Genomic DNA, 20,631 nt, shown 5'->3' with positions numbered 1-20,631 from the left:
CTAGCCGGGCGAGGTGGCGGGCGCCTGTAGTCCCAGCTACTCGGGAGGCTGAGGCAGGAGAATGGCGTAAACCCGGGAGGCGGAGCTTGCAGTGAGCTGAGATCCGGCCACTGCACTCCAGCCTGGGCGACAGAGCGAGACTCCGTCTCAAAAAAGAAAAAGAAAAAAAAAAAGGAAGCAGAGCCTGGCTTATTATCTCCGAGGCCTGGGTCTCCTCCCCATACTGCTTGGCCTTGAAGATGGGGGCCCTGTTAGGATGGGATGTGTGCTGTGTGTGTGTCACAGCTGGTGGCTCTTTCTCCTGTCTAAACACATGATCTCTCAGGGACTATTTTATTTTATTATTTTTTAGTAAAGACAGGGTCTCACTATGTTGCCCAGGCTGGTCTTGAACTCCTGGGCTCAAACGATCCTCTCTCTTTGGCCTCCCAAAGTGCTGGGATAACAGGCATGAGCCACTGCGCCCAGCCCCAGGGAGCATTCCAAAAACACACACTTCTGGGCCCACTTTGTACCGAAAGCATCATAATTTCCAGGAACAGAGCCGAGGAACTGAATTGTTAGACTATCTCCCAGGAGATTCTGATGAGCAGCCCGATCCCAAAGTCACTGGTTTAGATTTCTCAGTTTCCTGATGAAGGATACTACTGTGAGTGGAGTGTCTGAAATGCTACATAGAAGGAAAAGGATAACTGGACCAAAAGAGGGTGAGGAATCATTCAAGGACCTCAGGCACTATAAGGCAAACCTATTCTCTGTGGATATATTTCCTAGAGGTGTGTAAGGAATTTTAGGACTGGTGCCGCTGCCTTATCTTGACAGTGCCCGTCCTTCGAGGCTGAGGCCCTTTGGATGAGTGAGCCTCAGTGGGCTCACTGGAGATACCACACACTATCTCCCACATCAGGAATGGCTCCTGGCCTGGGGTGTCTGCGGGTGCCACCCCTCTGCACATGCCCATCTGGCTAACAGCAGTCCCGTTCCCCTCCCATGGCCGTGTTTCCGAGGTCGCTGCAGAGCCAAGTGGCTGCCCCATGCAGAGTATGGAAGGGAGACAGAGAAGTCCACTCACAGTTCATCCAGGCAGTCCTCGGGCTGCTTCAGCCTGTGTCCATGGAGAAGATAGTCATACATCTCATGGTTCTGGACCCCGGGATAGGGAGTCATTCCCCGCGTAGCTATTTCCCACATGGTCACGCCAAATGCCCACTGGGAACAAAGCAACAAGTTAGGATGCAAGCCTTTCCACAAAGCCTGAATGGACCTTTTCACTGGCAAAGGCCATTTCCCTAAACACTGATGATCATGCACAAAGCTGGCAATTATGTGTGAGACGCACTGCTCTCCCAACGCCGCAATAACGTGGGGTTGGAGTGTCACAGTTCCCCACTTCTACAAAAGCTGTTCTGGGAAATCTGGCAAAGGCAGAAACAGCCTCGTCACATGTCTTCTTAATGCTCTCTTCCACTGTGGTTGTGAGGTGCTTTCTTTCCCTAATCTCGGGTCAAGGGCGTAATTACACAGCACCTTTCATATAGCATCTAGGTGCCAAGAGCCACCGGATGAACCCATTCAATTTAATGTGACTATGAAATATCCTCGCTGTGGGCCATGAGTCATCCTTCGACAGCAAGGAAAAATGGGAAGAAACTAACGGCTTTTGCAAAGCACACATCTTCTGAATGTCAGGACACTTCACCAGAACCTCTGTTTCACCTGCATTAAAGTATCTGGTAAGACATAAAAGACAGGTCTGAGCGAGCTCCCAACCCTCAGTTTATCAAAGAGTAAAATGTCTTGCCACACCAGCCGAAGTCATTTCTTTCAATATGCCCTCCTCTTTGCACCGTGGGGCCCCTGAATCAAAGCTATGTACGCACCACGTCACTTTTACTCGTGTAGACTCGGTCTGCAAGACTTTCTATGGCGATCCATTTAACAGGCATCTTAGCAATGCGGCCTTGGCGGTAGTAATCGCCACTGTAAATCTTCTTAGAGAGGCCGAAGTCCGCAACACACACAGTCATGTCATCTCGCAACCTACGATAGCAGGTTATGTCTTCAGCAGCGTCAGAGGCAATGCCTTAAATTACTGGTGTATATCAGACACAGGTGAAAACACTCATGATGACTGACCAAAAGGACACAGAGACACCATCAGCCTGTGAGCATGCTGCTTTGGGACCAATGGCAGAGCAAGAGCAAGAGCAAGAGTAAGAGCAAGTGATGCAATTTTTTTCTTTTTTTCTTTTTTTTTTTTTAAGACGGAGTCTCGCTCTGTCGCCCGGGCTGGAGTGCAGTGGCCGGACCTCAGCTCACTGCAAGCTCCGCCTCCCGGGTTCCCGCCATTCTCCTGCCTCAGCCTCCCGAGTAGCTGGGACCACAGGCGCCCGCCACCTCGCCCGGCTAGTTTTTTGTATTTTTAGTAGAGACGGGGTTTCACCGTATTAGCCAGGATGGTCTCGATCTCCTGACCTCGTGATCCGCCCGTCTTGGCCTCCCAAAGTGCTGGGATTACAGGCTTGAGCCACGGCGCCCGGCCTTTTTCTTTTTTTTTTTTTTGAGACTTTTGAGATAGAGTCTCGCCCTGTCACCCAGGCTGGAATGCAGTGGCACGACCTCAGCTCACAGCAACCTCCGCCTCCCGGGTTCAAGCGATTCTCCTGCCTCAGTCTCCCGAGTCGCTGGGATTACAGGTACACACTACCAACACCCGGCAATTTTTTTTTTTTTTTTAAAGTAGAGATGGAGTTTCACCATGTTGGCCAGGCTGGTCTCGGACTCCTGACCTCAAGTGATCTGCCTGCCTTGGCCTTCCAAAGTGCTGGGATTACAGGTGTGAGCCACCACGCCTGGCCTCAAGTGATGCAATCTTGCATCACTCTGATCTGTGTGGGATGCGGACCAGCAAGGGCACCCGTGCACAGTGGCTAGAAACAGCTGGAGAACATGGAGACACAGCATAGCAGGAGCAGAAAGCAGTAGCTCAAAACCAGGGCCCTCTGGTGGACTGATGGAGGACCCCAGCAGCCTTCCTCCCAGAGGTCTGGAAGCGGCACTGACCCTGTGGACTAAGTAAGCCCCCTGAGAGTTTGGAGAAGATGGGGAATTACATGCAGTAAGAACAAGATGCTGGGTTTCTTGCTAAGATGGTCAGGTGGGTGCTTGAGGAACTAACTGAGAAATTAAAGGGCTACAATTGCATTTGTAGCCCAAGCTATTAAAACAGCTCCTACACAAGAAGAAGGAGGAGGAGAAGAAAGAATAAAAGCAAGAGAAGGAAAAGAAATAGACATGAAGTGGTCTGGGGAAGGTGACTAACTTGTCCCTGTTTGCCTGACACTAACTTTTTACACCGAAAATCCGTTGTCCTGAGAAACCCCTCAGGCCAGGGTAAACTGCAAAGCTGGTCACCCTGCCTGCTGGGAAAACATGAAGCAAATAGTAAGGGAAAAAGACTTTTCATGATTCTCCCTCCATGGTGGAAAAATTAAGTTAAATAAAAACAATAACAAAACCAAAACCCCTTTAGGGTTTTCATAAATGAGGTGAAAGGGGTAGGAGCCCTAGGGGCAGGGCTGGCTGGGAGGTGGGAGGGGGCAGGCCCTATTGTCACATCTCTGACCAACAAAAACAAATGACAAAATCCATTGAAGGACCACTCCCTCTTCTTGCAATAAAAAACTTAAAATCAAGACACAGTTACAGTTTTTGAAGATTCACAGCAGACAATGGCTCTGCTGAAGCAGGGCGAAGAAATGGGGAGAACTTAAGTCCACATTTCTTGTATAATGAAGCCATTGTCTGCTGTGAAAGGACAGCTTCCACATATTCAAAGTACAAAACTTCTTCCTAAGGAAGTGTTGTGTAAACGTAGGGAAAAGCCTTTATGATTTTCACTGCTGTCTTTAAGAGGGGCTGATGTGCACATAACTCTAGGTCCAAAGCTACCTGATGGCATGGGGAAGGATCACAGGGGTCACACCTCGCATTCCTACCTGAGTGAGAGAGTGAAGGTAAACTGGAGTCATAAGGGAAAGCTTTGGAAGCCAACCAGACTCTCAGATGCAGAGGCAGTGAAAACTCCCAAACACCCAGCCATATTTCCATCTTCGGAGCAAGCCACACCATAACCCTTCCGACTGCAGCTACTTTCCCTATCTAAACAGGAACAGGTCATCTCCTTATCCCTGCAAAGACCAGACACCATGAGGGCCCAATCCTTCCAGGATAGCCGAGGACTCTTACATGCAGTTTCGAGCAGCTAAATCTCGATGAAGAAAATTCCTGTTGCTCAGATACTCCATTCCCAGGGCAATATCCATCATGAACTTCAGTAGTGTCTGCAGAGGAATATGCTAGATGATAGAGGAGACAAGAAGAAAGACTATCTTTTAAAAAGGAAAACTTGCAAACAGTTTCGCCTGAAGGGGAAAGGATGCTTTAATTTATGACAGTGTAGTGATGAAATAAGGAAACAAATCTTTTATTTCCATATCACTAATATCACAAATAAGGTTTTTAAAAAGGAATGAAAAAAACCTTAAACTTCTTGGCAAACATCATATTCTCTTTCCTCATCTTTAAAAGTATTTACAGTGAATGACATTGTTTCTTTTCATAAGGTATGAGGTCGAATGTGATCCTTCCCTGTGTCCTTCAGAGTGGGACAGAGTACACACGTTGCACAGAGGAAGGAAAGGCGGCGAGGTGCGTGTGTGTGGCAGGGGTCTAATGTTTGGGAGGGGAAAAGTCCACTTAGGATGAGCTGTTTCCAATGAGGCACCCCTATCTGCTACCATTTTACTTTGAAATGTTTTGAAAGATACTTGTTTCTTCTAAACAGCAATTAGGAGAGTCTTCAGCTGTTATCACAGGACCAAAGCACTACAAGTACATATTCAGGAATTTTCATTTTGTTCCTGTGGGGCCTGCCTATAAGTTTCAACAGCCTAGTATTTTCTCTAGCTTATAAAAATCAAACTAGATTGCTGTGTTAGAAAAACCAGTCACTGTTGGAATCAGTTATGAGGATGGCTGCTGATAAAACTTCAATGTAGTAATTAAGTGTCTTAGTGCAACCATGGCCCTGCAGAAAAGGATTTGCACAAGTCCCTGGCAATCATGAATGGGTCCATCCATCATGTACCCTCCCCAAGGCACTGGATTTGCCATGGCTTGCTTTCCATACATGAGTTTTACAAAATGGTACTCATGAAGACATTGTATTTTTTAATGATTTTTATTTTCCAACCAAGACACATATCAATTATATACTGTATAAATAAATGAACTGTCTTAATCTTTATCTTTAAGTAAGGGAATTATTTTAAAACCAGGCATGGAAATTTTCTGCCTCTATTCTGTATTATTTGGGTATTTGGCTTTCTGGATACTAATTTCCAGGAAAGGATTTGGGTCCTAAGAAATATTGCATCGTACTGTCATTCATGAAGGTGCAATGAGTATCAGGTACTATTCCTTTGTGCTGTTTTTTTCCTAGAACACTTCTGTTATTCCTGGAGACTGTGACCAAAGTCACTTAAAAATTAATTGTGTAGCACAATTAATAAATGACTTCAGCAAGGTTGTAGGATACATGATGGACACACAAAAATCAACTGTATTTTTATGTACTGGTGATGAATAATCTGAAAATGAAATTAAGAAAATTTCATTTACAATAGAATTAAAATACTTAGAAATAAAGTTAACAAGGAATTGTAAAAATTGTATTTTGAAAAGTGTAAAATATTGAAAGAAATTAAAGAAGATCTGAATAAATGGAAAGATATCCTGTGTTCATGGATAGGAAGACTTAATACTGTTATGATAGCAATACTCCCCAAATTGATCTAGAGATTCAACATAAGCTCTATCAGAATACCAGATGGCTTCTTTGTAGAAATTGATAAGCTGATCCTAAAAGTCATATGGCAACTCAAGGAACTGAGAATAGCCAAAACAAGCTTGAATATGTACAAAGTTGGAGGACTCAAACTTACCAACTTAAAAACTTACTACAAAGCAACTATAATTACGGCAGTATGGTACTGGGATAAAAATACAGATCAATGGAAAAAAATAGAAAGTTTAAGAATAAAGCCATGTATGGTCAACTGACTTTTAGGAAGGATGTCAAGACCATTGACAATAAGGGAAAAATAGTCTTTTCAACAAATGTTCCTGAGACAAGTGAATGGCCACCTGCAAAGGAATGAAATTGAACCTCTACCTCAAACCATATACAGAACTTAACTCAAATGATCAAAAGATGAATCAAAGACCTAGATGTAAGATCACAAACTATAAAATTCTTAGGAGAAAACATAAGGGCAAATCTTTGCGACTTTAGATTAGGGAATGGTTTCTTAGATATGACACCAAAAGCACAAGCAACCAAAGGAAAAAAAGAAAACTGGACTTCACCAAAAATAAAAATGTTTGTGCCTCAAAGAATACCACAAAGAAAGTGAACAGGAAACCCACAAAACGAAGAAAATACTTACAAATCACCCATCTAATAGGAACTCATATCTAGAATACATACAGAACTCAGGCCAGGTGTGGTGGCTCACGCCTGTAATCCCAGCACTTTGGAAGGCTGGGGCGGGTGGATCATCTGAGCTCAGGAGTTCGAGACCAGCTTGGCCAACACAGTGAAACCCAATCTCTATTAAAAATACAAAATTTGCCAGGAATGGTGGTGCACGCCTGTAATCCCAGCTATGTGGGAGGCTGAAGCAGAAGAATCACTTGAACACGGGAAGCAGAGGTTGCAGTGAACCGAGATCACACCAATGCACTCCAGCCTGGGAGACAGAGTGAGACTCCATCTCAAAAATAATAAACAAATAAATAAAAATAAATAAAATATATACAGAACTCTTATAGCCCAATAATAAAAAGACAATCACATTAAAAATGGGTAAAAGGTCAGATAGACATTTCTTCAAAGAAGACATAAAAATGGCCAATAAGCACATAAAAATGTGCTCAATGTTATCAGTCATTAGAGAAATGCAAATCAAAATCATAGGGAGATACCACTTCACACTCACTGGAATGGCTAGAATTTAAAAGTCAGATAATAAGAAGTGTTGGTGAGGACATGGAGAAACTAGAACCCTCACATGTTGCTGGTAAGAATGAAAAATGATGTGGTTATGTTAGAAAACTATCTGGTAGTTTCTCAGAAAGTTAAACATTGAAGTTAACATACGACCCAGCAATTCTACAATTAGTATATACCCAAGAAAATGTAAAGCATATATCAACACAAAAATTTGTACCAAATATTCATAGAGCATTACTCATAAAAGCCCCAAAGTAAATAACCCAACTGTCCATCAACAGATAAATAACCAAAACATGGTATATCTATTCAACAGACTATTATTCAGCCATAAATAAGAATAAAATACTGTCACATGCTATCACATGGAAGAACCCTGAAAACATTATGCTAAGTAGAAGAAGCAAGTCATAAAAGATTACAAATGTATATGATTCTATTAATATGAAATGTCCAAAATAGGGAGAGAGAGAGACTGAGACAGAGAAGTTTAATGGTTCCTTAGAGCTGGGAACAAGGAGGGTAAAAGGGATTAGGAGCTGACAGCTGAAGAGTATGGGGTCAGTTTTGTTTTCTTTTTGTTTTTAGGTGATGAAAGTGTTCTAAAATTGATTGTGGTAATAGTTGCACAACTCTGTGACCGTACTGAAAACCACTAAATTGAATACTTTAAATGGGAGAATTGTATCTCAATAAAGCTGTCATCTTAAAAAAAAAGAAAGCACTGTTCCAGGAAAAGAGAGGGGAGAGAGAGAGAAAGAAGAGACAAAAGAGACAAAAGGCAGGCCTCTCTCTTTTATCTCTGGAGATGGGTGTGTGAGGACGTGATGCTGGAGAAGCTGCTATCTTGTAACCATGTGGAGCACCGGCTGCAGAAGAACAGAAAAAGGTGGAACACTTTGGGGCACTTGATGATGTTGAGGACAAAATGGCCAACTCTGCAGCTGTGCTACCTCTGGGCTTTATTGCATGAGATTCTGTATCTCCGCTGAAAGTCATTTTGAGTTGGGTTTTGTATTACATGCTGGTGAAGCCATTCTACTTGTTGTAGAATCTAAACATTGACCCCAACTTCTCTTTACTGTTTTATCACCCCTCCTCCCATCCTTCCACTGCTTTGCTGTTGCCATGTGAGACAATCTACTTCTCTCAAAACATGGGTATGTTCCCAGATCATTTGGTCTTTGCTCATTCTGATCCTGACTGTGTGCTTCTCTTAATTTTCCACTGTACTCCTCCTACCACTCTTTTGAGGAAATCCATGATGGCAGTGTGGAATTTATTTTTTATTTTTTGAGATGAAGTCTTGCTCTGTCACCCAGGCTGGAGTGGTGCAGTGGCGCGATCTGAGCTCACTACAACCTCTGCCTCCTGGGTGAAAGCGATTCACCTGCCTCAGCCTCCCAAGTAGCTGGGATTACAGGCATGCACCACCATGTCCGGCTAATTTTTATGTTTTTAGTAGAGACGGGGTTTTGCCATGTTAGTCAGGCCAGTCTCAAACTCCTTGAGAGGTGAAGCCAGCTGGACTTCCTGGGTCGAGTGGGGACTTGGAGAACTCTTCTGTCTAGCTACAGGATTGTAAACGCACCAGTCAGTGCTCGGTGTCTAGCTAAAGGATTGTAAATGCACCAATCAGCGCTCTGTAAAAACGTATCAATCAGGGCTCTGCGTCTAAAAGATTGTAAATGCACCAATCAGCGCTCTGTAAAAATGCACCAATCAGCACTCTGTGTCTAGCTAGAGGACTGTAAATGCACCAATCAGCACTCTGTAAAATGGACCAATCAGTACTCTGTAAAATGGACTAATCAGCAGGATGTGGACGGGGACAAATCAGGGAATAAAAGCTGGCCACCCCCAGCCAGCAGTGGCAACCTTCTTGAGTCCCCTTCTGTGCTGTAAAAGCTTTGTTCTTTCGCTCTTCACAATAAATCTTGCTGCTGCTCACTCTTTGGGTCCGTGCCACCTTTAAGAGCTGTAACACTCACTGCGAAGGTCTGTGGCTTCATTCTTGAAGTCAGCAAGACCAAGAAGCCACCCGAAGGAACCAACTCCAGACACATCCTGACGTCAGGTGATCCACCCACCTTTGGCGTCCCAAAGGTGGCTTACAGGCGTGAGCCACCATGCTCGGTCAGCAGTGTGGAATATTTTAAACATTTCTCCAGTAAGAACTCGTTTCTTCCCTGAAGCTCTAGCAGGCTGCTCACACCGCTGTGTGATGCATATGTTATTACAGACTATCTCCCTTTGTACTATTGATCTCCATGAGACCTGGGGTCGTGTCTCATCATCTGCCTGTCTGCCCTGCAGAGCTCCAGCGGTGATGTCTGCCCTGGGTAGACTGGCACTACGGGTCCAGCACCCAAGCCCTGCTGGAGAAGCACGTTTAAATACACTGATATTGGGCCATCACAGTATCAAATACACTGATAATAGTCTTGGGCCGCTCTAGCAGGAACATGAGATATTTGTTCCAGGCAGCAAAGAAAAGATCTGAATAAAAGCTTGATTTTTCTGTTTGTCTATGCACTTTATGTCTTCCATCTTATCTGTGGCTACTAAGTAACAAAATAGGAAACTACATTCCTTTTTATCTTTTTAATACTTGAAAGTTATTTTCCATCATTGAAAATACACTTGTATTTTTTTGCAAATGGAAACTATTCATCAGTCAGTAAAGTCTGTGTACTTGTTTCCCTTACTTGTTATTTTGTTCAAAAGGATATAAGATTACAGCAGAACTTTTGCCAGACACAGATAAGCTGATTCTAAAGTTTCAGTGGAAGGGCAATGAAACCAGAATAGTTAAAACAATTCTGAAAAAGTAGAATGAAGTAGGAGGAATCACACTGGGTGATTTTAAGATTTATAACAAAGCTTCAGTAATCAAGACAATGTGGTAGGGGCAAAGGATGGGAACACAGTTTATCGAAACAGAACACAGGACTCAGAAATGTACAACCAACTGCTTTTAGACAAAGGTACAAAAGCAACTCAGTGGATTAAGGACAGTCTTTTCACAAATGCTATTGGTCATCTATATGCAAAAAAAGCAAACCTTAAACTAAATCTCAAACCCTATACAAAAAATAACTCAGAATTGGTCATATACTTAAATGTAAAATGTAAAACCACACTATCTTTAGAAAAGAAATAGGAGAAAATCTTTTTACTAGAGGTTAGGCAAAGAGTTCTTAGACAAGAGAGCAAAAGCATGATTCATTAAAAAATAAAACTGATAAATTGGGCTTTATCAAAATGTACATTTTTTTTTGCCTGTGTTAAGAGAATGCAATGACAAGCCACAAACTTGGAAAATAAGCTCTGAAAATCACATATCCAACAAAAGAATTGTATCTGGAATATATAAAGAACTCTCAAAATTTGTCAATAAGAAAATCAACAACTCCATTAAAAAATGAACAAAATACTTGAACAGCAGACACTCATCAAAGAGGATATAAGGATGGCAAATAAGCACATGGCAAGATGCTCAACATCATTAGTCATTCAGGAAATGCAAATAAAAACCACGGTGAGATATCACTCTACATCAATCAGGACAGCTATAAGCAAAAACCAGAAAAGCCACCAAAAATACCAAGTCCTAATAAGAATAAGGAGTACTGCATTTTTCACACACTGCTGGTGAGAATGTAAAATGGAGGGGCCTCTCTAGAAAACAGTTTCTTATAAGGTTAAATATGCCCTTACCATATGACCCAGCAACCTACTCTTGGGCATTTACTTTAGAAAAATGAAGACTTCATCCAAAAATCTGTATGTGAATTTTACAGCAGTCTCATTCATGATTGCTAAAACCTAGAAACAACTCATATGTCTCTAAACAGGTGAACAGATAAACTGTGGTATAAGCATACAATGGAATACTACACAGCAATAAAGAAGGAATGAACTATTGATATACACACCTTGGCTGGATTTCAAAGAAATAATGCTGAGTGAAGCAAGCCAGTCTCAAAAGGTTATAAACTGGCTGGGCACAGTGGCTCACACCTGTAATCCCAGCACCTTGGGAGGCTGAGGCGGGTGGATCACTTAAGGTCAGGAGTTTGAGACCAGCCTGACCAACATGGTGAAACCCCATCTCTAGAACAAATACAAAAAAAATTCGCCCGGCGCCTATAGTCCCAGATACTCAGGAGGCTAAGGCAGGAGAATTGCTTGAACCCAGGAGGCGGTGGTGGCGGTGAGCTGAGATTGCGCCCTTGCACTCCAGCCTGGGTGACAGAACAAGACTCTGTCTCAATAAGAAAAAAAAAAATTATACACGTATGATAGACAAAACTATCGGGAGAGAAAAAAGATGAGTGGTTACATGGGTCAGTCACGGGGGTAGAAGGTGTATACAGGGGTAGCAGGAGGGAATTTTGTTGGGTGATAGAACTGTTCCATATCCTGATTACGATTATGGGTACATTAAACTATATAAGTGTTAAAATTCCTAGACTTACGTAACAAAAAGGGAAAACAGGTCAATTTTACTGTATGATAATTTAAAAGAATATAAATTGTTCCTCTATTTCTCCTCTATAAAGATTCAAGAAAGAGATCCTATATGAGGCTCGCCATATTTACACAGGTGTCCAAAACAGGGAGGAGAGTTAAGCTTCACAAATAAAGACAGGCAATTTTGGGCCACCAAATAGCCCTGTGTATTTTTAATCTTTTTGTTACAAAATGCACTCTTGTACAATAACATGAAATTCCCAGACCCGCAATAAATTATTAGAAAAATTGTACAACATACCAGCTAGGCATGGTGGCCTGTAATCTCAGCACTTTGGGAGGCCAAGGCGGGAGGATCACCTGAGGTTGGGGAGTTTGAGACCAGTCTGACCAACAAGGAGAAACCCGTCTCTACTAAAAATACAAAATTTGCTGGGCATGGTAGCGCATGCCTGTAATCCCAGCTACTCGGGAGGCTAAGGCAGGAGAATCGCTTGAACCCAGCAGGCGGAGGTTGTGGTGAGCTGAGATTGTGCCATTGCACTCCAGCCTGGGCAACAAGAGCGAAACTCCATCTCTCTCTCTCTCTCTCTCTCTCTCTCTCTCTCTCTCACACACACACACACACACACACACAAACACACAAAATTATACGACACACCATAAATTAAATGTAAGTAAAATCACCCATCAACATGAAACAAAACCCACTGAAGAAGATGAGGTGCCACCACTCATAGGGATCTGTCTGGGTGCTGCCCTGCTGGGGAGAGGTGCACACAGAATGGGGCAGTCAGAAGAGCATTGAAGGCACACAGTGTGCAGCCTGGGGGCCAATCCTGCTTTCACCATGGCCCCCTGTGCCTCAGTTTCCTCACCTTAGACTCCACTAGTAACTACTTTCTAGGGTTGTTGTGCCATTGGTGCATTAATACATGCAAAATACAGGCTGGCCTACGCTACATGCTTGAGAAAGGTTAGCCACTATCATCCCAGGGGCAGGAGTGTATGTAGTGACGTGAAGGCCATGAGAAATGTAGGCATGGAGTGAACAATGAGAGCTGAATGTCTGAAATCACCAACAATTGTACTAAGGTGTTGGGAATTGTGGGTAATTTTTAAATCCCTTACAGACTTCGTATAATGCAATCATCTTTCTTTTTGGGGGTAAAAGAGGACGAAAATACTCAGCCCTGTCTATAATATTTTCTGTGTTGGACTAGGCCCCTCACCTCTTTGGAAGAGTCTCGGTGATTTTTTAACCGCTTCCTGTGTCTACGGTTAGTACTCATCCTGGTGAAGGATAAGTGCATTCTCATGGAAGAGAACAGGAGTATGTGTGGGCGTGGGGCCAGGGGGGAACTGGAAAAAAGAAACGGGGCCATGCTCCTGGTCACTTAGACTGTCCCTAGGAAGAAGAGAAAGAGTAAAAGGGGGAAAAAAAAGCAAAAGTCCCCTCCCCTGCATCACACACAGGCATAAGATACCAAGAACGTCAGCTGGAAGTAGAGAAGCAGGCTCTGGCATGTGCTGACCCTAAATTGCATCTTACATTTTTGCCTGTTTGTTTCACCTTTCCCAAATTTTAAACAAAGGGCTGTTTCTACACATGGACCTGTCTCTTGGGATGAGGACTAGTGTTTTTCTAAGCCGACTTCCCCCAGGAAGGCCCTCAGTTGTCATTCTTGTCATCACGGCTCACTGTAACTCCATCAGTCACCTGTGACCTGTGGTTACTAAGTTCATAAGTTACTGCAGGTCAGCGCACTTCAGTCTGAGGTTCTGCTTCTCTCTAGTTTCTCCGTGCTGGAAGGATTCAGGGCAGGGGATGCTGCCCCTCTTAGGGGCACTGCTGAGGCAAGTATGCTGGCCTACCAATTCCCAACACGTCTTCTGATCCTGAGGATGGACAGACTCATGATAAAGAGAAGATGAATGGAGTGAGCAAGTTGACCCTCAGTGAACAACTAGAAAGCAACTCCATGCACCCTGCATCCAGAGATGTTATAAGGAACAAGCCAAAAAGAGGGGACTCCAAATACAAGAAGCTTCTCTGACAGCACACGGGGCCCAAACATCTTTTAGAAGGAATGTGGCTTCACTGACAAGAAGATGCTCAATGACTGGGTGTGGGGGGTGGGGGGAAAGGGAACTCACATTTCTCTGCAGCAATCCCTCCTTCTAAGCGGCAGAGCCCGCAGCATATTCCAATCACCATCTCTGATCTATCTGCCAACCTTCTCCAGGTTACTGAAACAAAGAAGTCCTGGTCCTGCCACCATGAGGTTCTGCATCTGTGCACGGACACCACACCCCCCAGTCTAGTTACCTTGCACACTTCCTGCCCCTGTGCCCCCGCTGGGCTCTGCCTGGCCCACTGGGCATTTGAGCCCCTGTGCTCCTGGTGCCCACAGCTCCCTCACTGTGAATAACCAATTGTCTATCTCCTGTTCTCCCCTCACTCACCACCAGCAGGTCAGCTCCATGGGGCAGGAACCACATCTGTCATGTTCCCCCTAGTGTCCTCAGAGCTCAGTGCCCACCTCAGAGTCAGCACTTGTTCACAGAGTGAACTAATGAACTCAATAAACCTTCTTTTTTTATTTTTTTCAGATGGAGTCTCACTCTGTCACCCAGGCTAGAGTGCAGTGGCATGATCTCAGCTCACTGCAACCTCCGCTTTCCTAGTTCAAGTGATTCTCCTGCTTCAGCCTCCCAAGTAGCTGGGATTACCGGTGCCTGCCACCACACCTGGCTAATTTTTGTATTTTTTTTTTTTTTTTTTTTGAGACGGAGTCTCGCTCTGTCGCCCAGGCTGGAGTGCAGTGGCACGATCTCGGCTCACTGCAAGCTCCGCCTCCCGGGTTCACGCCATTCTCCTGCCTCAGCCTCCCGAGTAGCTGGGACTACAGGCACCCACAACCGCGCCCGGCTAATTTTTTGTATTTTTAGTAGAGACGGGGTTTCACTGTGGTCTCGATCTCCTGACCTTGTGATCCGCCCGCCTCGGCCTCCCAAAGTGCTGGGATTACAGGCGTGAGCCACCGCGCCCGGCAAATTTTTGTATTTTTTCATTAGCGATGGGGTTTCACCATGTTGGTCAGGCTGGTCTCGAACTGACCTCAAGTGATCTGCCCACCTCGGCCTCCCAATGCGCTGGGATTACAGGCGTGAGTCACCGCACCTGGGCAGAACTTAATAAACCTTCTTTGGTTAACAGTTTGTGAGTGAGTTTCATGGCACCGCTTCACTTGGAAAAGTGACCTGGCTGACCCTAGGCCACTGTCACCCCAGGTTTGTAGATACATTGGAGTGTGCAGATCTCCACCACACCGGTGCTGCCTGGGACATTTTCCCCTCTGTGTTTTGTCTGCAGAGCCAGTGGGAGTGAGTTTTCATGGTCCCTAAGAACTAATTTCCTTGCACTTTCATCCTGTAGACTCATCAGACCATCAAGTAAGAGCAGCAAGAATTCTTTCCCGCAGCCATTGCTGATGCAGTGAAGGAAGCAGTTGTTCCTAACCGCCCTACTGCACTCAGCGGTCCTGATACTGATGGCAGCTAAAGGGACAAAGGTGGGGTGTGTCTGAGAATGCCAAGGTGTAGACTGGGTGGTGCGGTTCCTTCCCAGGACCTGTGGTTTCTTACGGCTGTGATTAAGGGCAGTGATGATCTGGAGTGACTTTTGCCCTTTTGCCCAGTCAGAGAATGACTGTTGACAGAGGCCAGCCACACCCTGTTCCCACATGTGTCCCAACCAGAGCGCTGCAGGATCGCTGCCTTTTGCAGCAGACGGAGAAGGTGCGTGCAAGGCAGGAAGGGCGTCCTGCTTAGCCAGGCACGTAGTCAGGACACACTCACACTGCCTGCTCGCAGTCCACCGTTTGTCCACAAAACGTAACAGGAGGATACTGTTTTCGTTTCAGATAAGGAGGCCTAGGAAATGAAAGACACAACATCCCCAGTGGCTATGATTCCTTAACGCTACAACCCTCGAAGTCAATACTGAAAATTCACCCTGAAGAAAGGCGGGCGTGCCTGTGGTCCTAAATTTCCTAGATGATCTGCAACTGCCTCTACAGCTACATCCAAAATTCCCAGGGCGTCACAGTACTCACGGTGGGGAAGTCAACGTAGGGAGTAAAATGTTACAAACGTTTTTCAGAACATCGGTTGTGCAGTCCTCTTGGGTCACCAACACTTTTTCAAAGGTTGAAATCCAGAATGGGCTCTGTAAAATTTCTTTTAGGAGAGCCATCTTCAATGGCCTTCCCTTGGTCTGCGAGCTCTGGGGAGTATGCGGCCATGAGGGGTGTGAAGTGCAGAATCAGGAGCCTGGGCCACCCAACTCAAGTTGGTAAAGCTTTGTCCATAAGACTGTGCACACAGCCTCTTACCCCACCGTTAAGCAGGATAATAATACCTGGAGCAGGCCTGCTGTGAGGATAGACCCCACATTTCAACCCCTGGACACACAGGGAGCTCTGAACAAAGATCATTGTCCTCTCCTTCCTGGCTTCCCTTTCAAGGTTAGACGATTTGGTTGTCCTGACTAAGTCACATAAGCCCTGAGAAGCGTTCGGGGGTAACACAAAGAGATCATTACCTTTGGTCCTGTCTCCAATCGGGAATAAAGTAAGTAAGTATGCAGGTCCCCGTATTTCATGAAGGGTAAAATTACCATGGGCTTTGGGATGCCTTGAGAGCTCATTTCTATACATACACCTGAAATTACAAACACAGCATCAATTACAAAGAGCCCTTGTTACTGTGACCAGAAAAGCCCTGCAGGACCACTGGCCAAACCGAAGCCATGTGTTACCAAGTTAACAGTTTAAAAAACCCAAGAGCTCCTCACTCACACCTGTTCTAGAAAATGGAACACACACAGGGTCCACTACTTTTTTTTCCCCCCCTTTCAGATTAATGAGGGCATGAGGGCTCTCACAAATCAAACTGTAACAACTATAGCCATCTAGAAACCCAGGAATTCCTGTTAGACTGAGTCTGAGGGGTAGTGACCCCACAAGATTTAAGGGCGAACTAGTTTCATGTGATAGCTATTTAATCATGTGAAAAAGTCCACTGCAAATGCTTAAACTAGTAAAACAACTTTGAAGGGCTGTAGGTAAAATTCACATCCCTGAATTTTAACAATTTTGTAGAGGAGAAGCTACAATATCATTTATCATGGAATCTGAGAGCCAGAGGCTGTCACCTGATCCCAGGCTTGCAAAGCTCCTGCACTCTGTGGTGTGATCACAAAGTGAGATTGTTCTCATAGTCGGCTAAAGCCAATAGCAGTGAATGAATAACAGTAGTGTATTTGACATAATACTGTATACAAACATTGATTTTCACATCTCTCTGCAGTGTCAGTCATATAAAACTTTGAAAGATCTCAAAAGAATTTAGCGTGTATCCAGTCACAGGATGGCAAAACAAAAACAAAAAACCAAAGCTAGCAGAAAATTCAATTATTTCCAGGTTACTCTTCTCTCTTGGGACAGAGTCACTTATACAGCATCCATTCCATACTTAATCTCCTCTTTTGTAATTTTCGGGTAACGGAGCTGCAAAGCCAAATTACATTAAATCACATTCTATGGAACTGCTAAGTTATATTCCATGAAATCATCAATGTACCATAATCTTAAGAAATCAGTACTTTCTTTTTTTTTTTTTTTTTAGACAAAGTGTCCCTCTTGTTCCCCAGGCTGGAGTGCAATGGTGCGATCTCGGCTCACTGCAACCTCCACCTCCTGGGTTCCAGCGATTCTCCTGCCTCAGCCTCCTGAGTAGCTGGGATTACAGGCACCTGCCACCATGCTTGGCTAATTTTTTTTGTATTTTTAGCAGGGACAGGGTTTCACCATGTTGGCCAGGCTGGTCTGGAACTCCAGACCTCATGTGATTCACCTGCCTCGGCCTCCAAAAGTGCTGGGATTACAGGTGTGAGCCACCGCGCCTGGCCAGAAATCAGTGCTTTCAAATAGGTTAATAAATTACTTCTCAAAGATAACCTGTGGAATTTGTCTACTTTTTCAGCTTTATCCCACTGCTGCCTAACTCATGTATAACCTTAAATTAATAAAAATTATAACACGGCCACCTCTGTGTCTTGCCTTTGAGTAACCAAGGACAATTTAATTTATACTCTCCAGAATTCTGTGGAAAACTCAAACATTCCCGAGCCCATCAGTGTCCAGAAAACGCAAGCTCATGATGACTATCAGCCTTAGAAAACATCACTGTGAAGAGAAGTCTGGGTGGAAACCTCAATGTTATAGTGTTTGTGTTGGGGTTACACAAAGTGTATAACCTCAATGTTATAGTGTTTGTGTTGGGGTTACACAAAGTGTAAACGTATCTACACCAGAGATCTTTCCCTTTGGCACAGAGCAGATCAGCAGAGCCCCTTGGCCACCCACTCCCACATTTCTCAGAAGTACCTAGAAGTCGAATGACATTTGGGTGGCTGAAATCTTTCATGCACGCTGCCTCACTGAGAAACTCCTCGATCTCCCGCTGTGAAAAGTTGTCCACTAAAGGAGAAAAAAGAAAAGGTTAAGTATGGATAATTCACTCAATTAAGGGGAGGGGGTGGGCAACAGCAATTCTGTTCTCTAAAATCCAGGCCAGGAAGAGATGAAACTATAGAGACAGGAAACAGATGGGTGGTTGTCACGGGCTAGTAGGGGTAGGGAAGAGAAGACGGGGCAAACAGGCAAAGCACAGGGGACTTTTAGGGCCAAGAAATAATTCTGTAAGATACTGTAGTGGTGGATGCATGACACTACACATTTGTCAAAACCCACAGAGTTGTACAACACCAAGAGTGAGCCCTAATGTAAAATATGGACTCTGGTTAATAATAATGTATCAGTATGGGTTCATCAATTGCAAAAAATGCAGCTCAGTAATAAAAGACATTAATAATAGGAGAGATTGTGTGTGTCAGGAGGGGACCTATGAGCATTCTCTGTACTTTCTGCCCAACTTTTCTGCAAACCTGAAACTGCTCTAAAAAGTTAAAGTCTAATGGTAAAGAAAAAAAATTCCAAAAAAAAAAAAAAAAAAACCCAAAACCAAGAACAATTCTAACTGATCTGTTGCAATTATATTTGCTTTTGTTTTTTTTTTTTTTTTTGAGACAGAGTCTTGCTCTTTCCCCCAGGCTGGAGTGCAGTGGCAGGATCTCGGCTCCACCTCCCAGGTTCACATCATTCTCCTGCCTCAGCCTCCCAAGTAGCTGGGACTACAGGCGCCCGCCACCACACCCGGCTAATTTTTTTTTTTTTTTTGTATTTTTTAGTAGAGACAGGGTTTCACCATGTTAGCCAAGATGGTCTCGAGTTCCTGACCTCATGATCTGCCCACCTCGGCCTCCCAAAGTGCTGGGATTACAGGCATGAGCCACCGCGCCCAGCCTGTTTTTTTTTAAAAAAGAAAGAACCCACACCTCTCCCTTTCTGTTGGTGTGTGTCCTGCAAGTCTGGTTGCTCAACCACACCTTATGAGCCGGATGCATTTTCACACCACGTTTTTTAAATTAAATTGGCTTAAGAGAGACATTTAAAATTCTGTATTATGCTAAGTGAAATAAGCCAGTCACAAAAGGATGAATATTGTATGAAGTACCTAGAGAGTCAAAATCAGAGACAGAAAATAGAACAGTGCTTGCTAGGGCTGGGGAGAGAGGGTACTGGGGAGTCATTGTTCAGTAGGTGTAGAGTTTCAGTTTTGCAAGATGAAAAGTTTTGGGGCCGGGCGCAGTGGATCACGCCTGTAATCCCGGCACTTTGGGAGGCCAAGGCGGGTGGATCACGAGGTCAGGAGATCGAGACCATCCTGGCTAACAGGGTGAAACCCCGTCTCTACTAAAAATACAAAAAATTAGCCGGGCATGGTGGTGGGTGCCTGTAGTCCCAGCTACTCGGGAGGCTGAGGCAGGAGAATGGCATGAACCCAGGGGGCGGAGTTTGCAGTGAGCTGAGATAGCACCACTGCACTCCAGCCTGGGTGACAGAGCGAGACTCTGTCTCAACATAAAAAAAAAAAGAAAAGTTTTAGAGATGGATGGTAGTGATGGTTGTATAACATTATGAATATGGCTCTTAATATCACTGAACTGTATACTTAAAATGGTTAAGATGGTAAATTTTACATTATGTATATGTTGCCCCAATTAAAAACAAATAAATAAAACAAAAAGTCAGGTTTGCCTTCGGGAATTTGCATTAACAGTGCATAACTACTGATTAAAATCATGCACGAGGGCATCTCTTCCCTGGGGGGTCCAACCTGCAAGTAAATGTAGCTGAGCCTGGGGATTTTGAAGCTAGAGATTATTCTCTCAATCTTTGACAATTAGCAGGGGTGTAATCCCTATGCAAGTTACCCTAATGAAATTAAATAACTGCAGAGCCAAGCCAGAGAAAAAGGGGGTTCCAGGCCCAGCTCCTCCCACTAGGCCTCCTAATATGCGTGCCTATATCCCTAAATAGGGATTATGGAAGGATTCCCCACAGACACACTGTGAGGCTCAAATAAAATCACGGAAGAGCAGGAATGGTACAGAATATGGCTCAGTGCTCAGTTCAGCTCCAGTTAGTATTCTGACTTCAGGGTGCTTTAGTTTCTGGGGGGCTAGTTCCTGAACCTCCTTTCAGTTATGTTCATTTTCTCTTCTTGTTGTCCTGATGAAATGCGGGAATAACTGCAATGTCCTTTGGCTAACGGTGAGTATCGCATAAATATTAGCCATTACGGTCTACTTAAAAAGCAAAAAGCATCGGTTCATGTGGCTTGTTGGTTATTGTGGTTCCTTTTCATAACCGAATTAAGCTTCAGCCTCCAGGCCAGGTGCGGTGGCTCACACCTGTAATCCCAGCACTTTGGGAGGCCAAAGTGGGCGGATTACTTGAGGCCAAGAATTCAAGACCAGCCTGGCCAACATGGTGAAATCCCATGTCTACAAAAAATACAAAAATTAACCAGACATGGTGGTGCATGCCTGTAATCCCAGCTACTCGGGAGGCTGAGGCGGGAGAATTACTTGAACCCAGAGGCAGAGGTTG

At 44.3% G+C, this 20,631-nt stretch overlaps 1 protein-coding gene across 3 annotated transcripts in view; it reads right to left on the bottom strand.

Annotated features, from left to right (window-relative positions):
- MERTK (MER proto-oncogene, tyrosine kinase) overlaps positions 1-20,631 on the bottom strand; it is a 133,659-nt gene that overhangs the window by 7,056 nt on the left and 105,972 nt on the right. For all 3 annotated transcript variants that reach the window (XM_001086951.5, XM_077959003.1, XM_077959004.1), the window contains 5 exons: positions 18,004-18,096; positions 16,158-16,276; positions 4,249-4,358; positions 1,881-2,040; positions 1,073-1,209 (listed from right to left, as the gene is read on the bottom strand). In XM_001086951.5, the coding sequence (XP_001086951.3) occupies positions 1,073-1,209; positions 1,881-2,040; positions 4,249-4,358; positions 16,158-16,276; positions 18,004-18,096 (619 nt within the window). The remainder of the gene's footprint in view (positions 1-1,072; positions 1,210-1,880; positions 2,041-4,248; positions 4,359-16,157; positions 16,277-18,003; positions 18,097-20,631) is intronic.

Source organism: Macaca mulatta, chromosome 13 (assembly GCF_049350105.2).
Source record: "Macaca mulatta isolate MMU2019108-1 chromosome 13, T2T-MMU8v2.0, whole genome shotgun sequence".
Lineage (NCBI taxonomy): Eukaryota > Metazoa > Chordata > Mammalia > Primates > Cercopithecidae > Macaca > Macaca mulatta.
The sequence above is the reverse complement of the archived record's forward strand: the minus strand, read 5'-3'. Positions and strand labels throughout refer to the sequence as shown.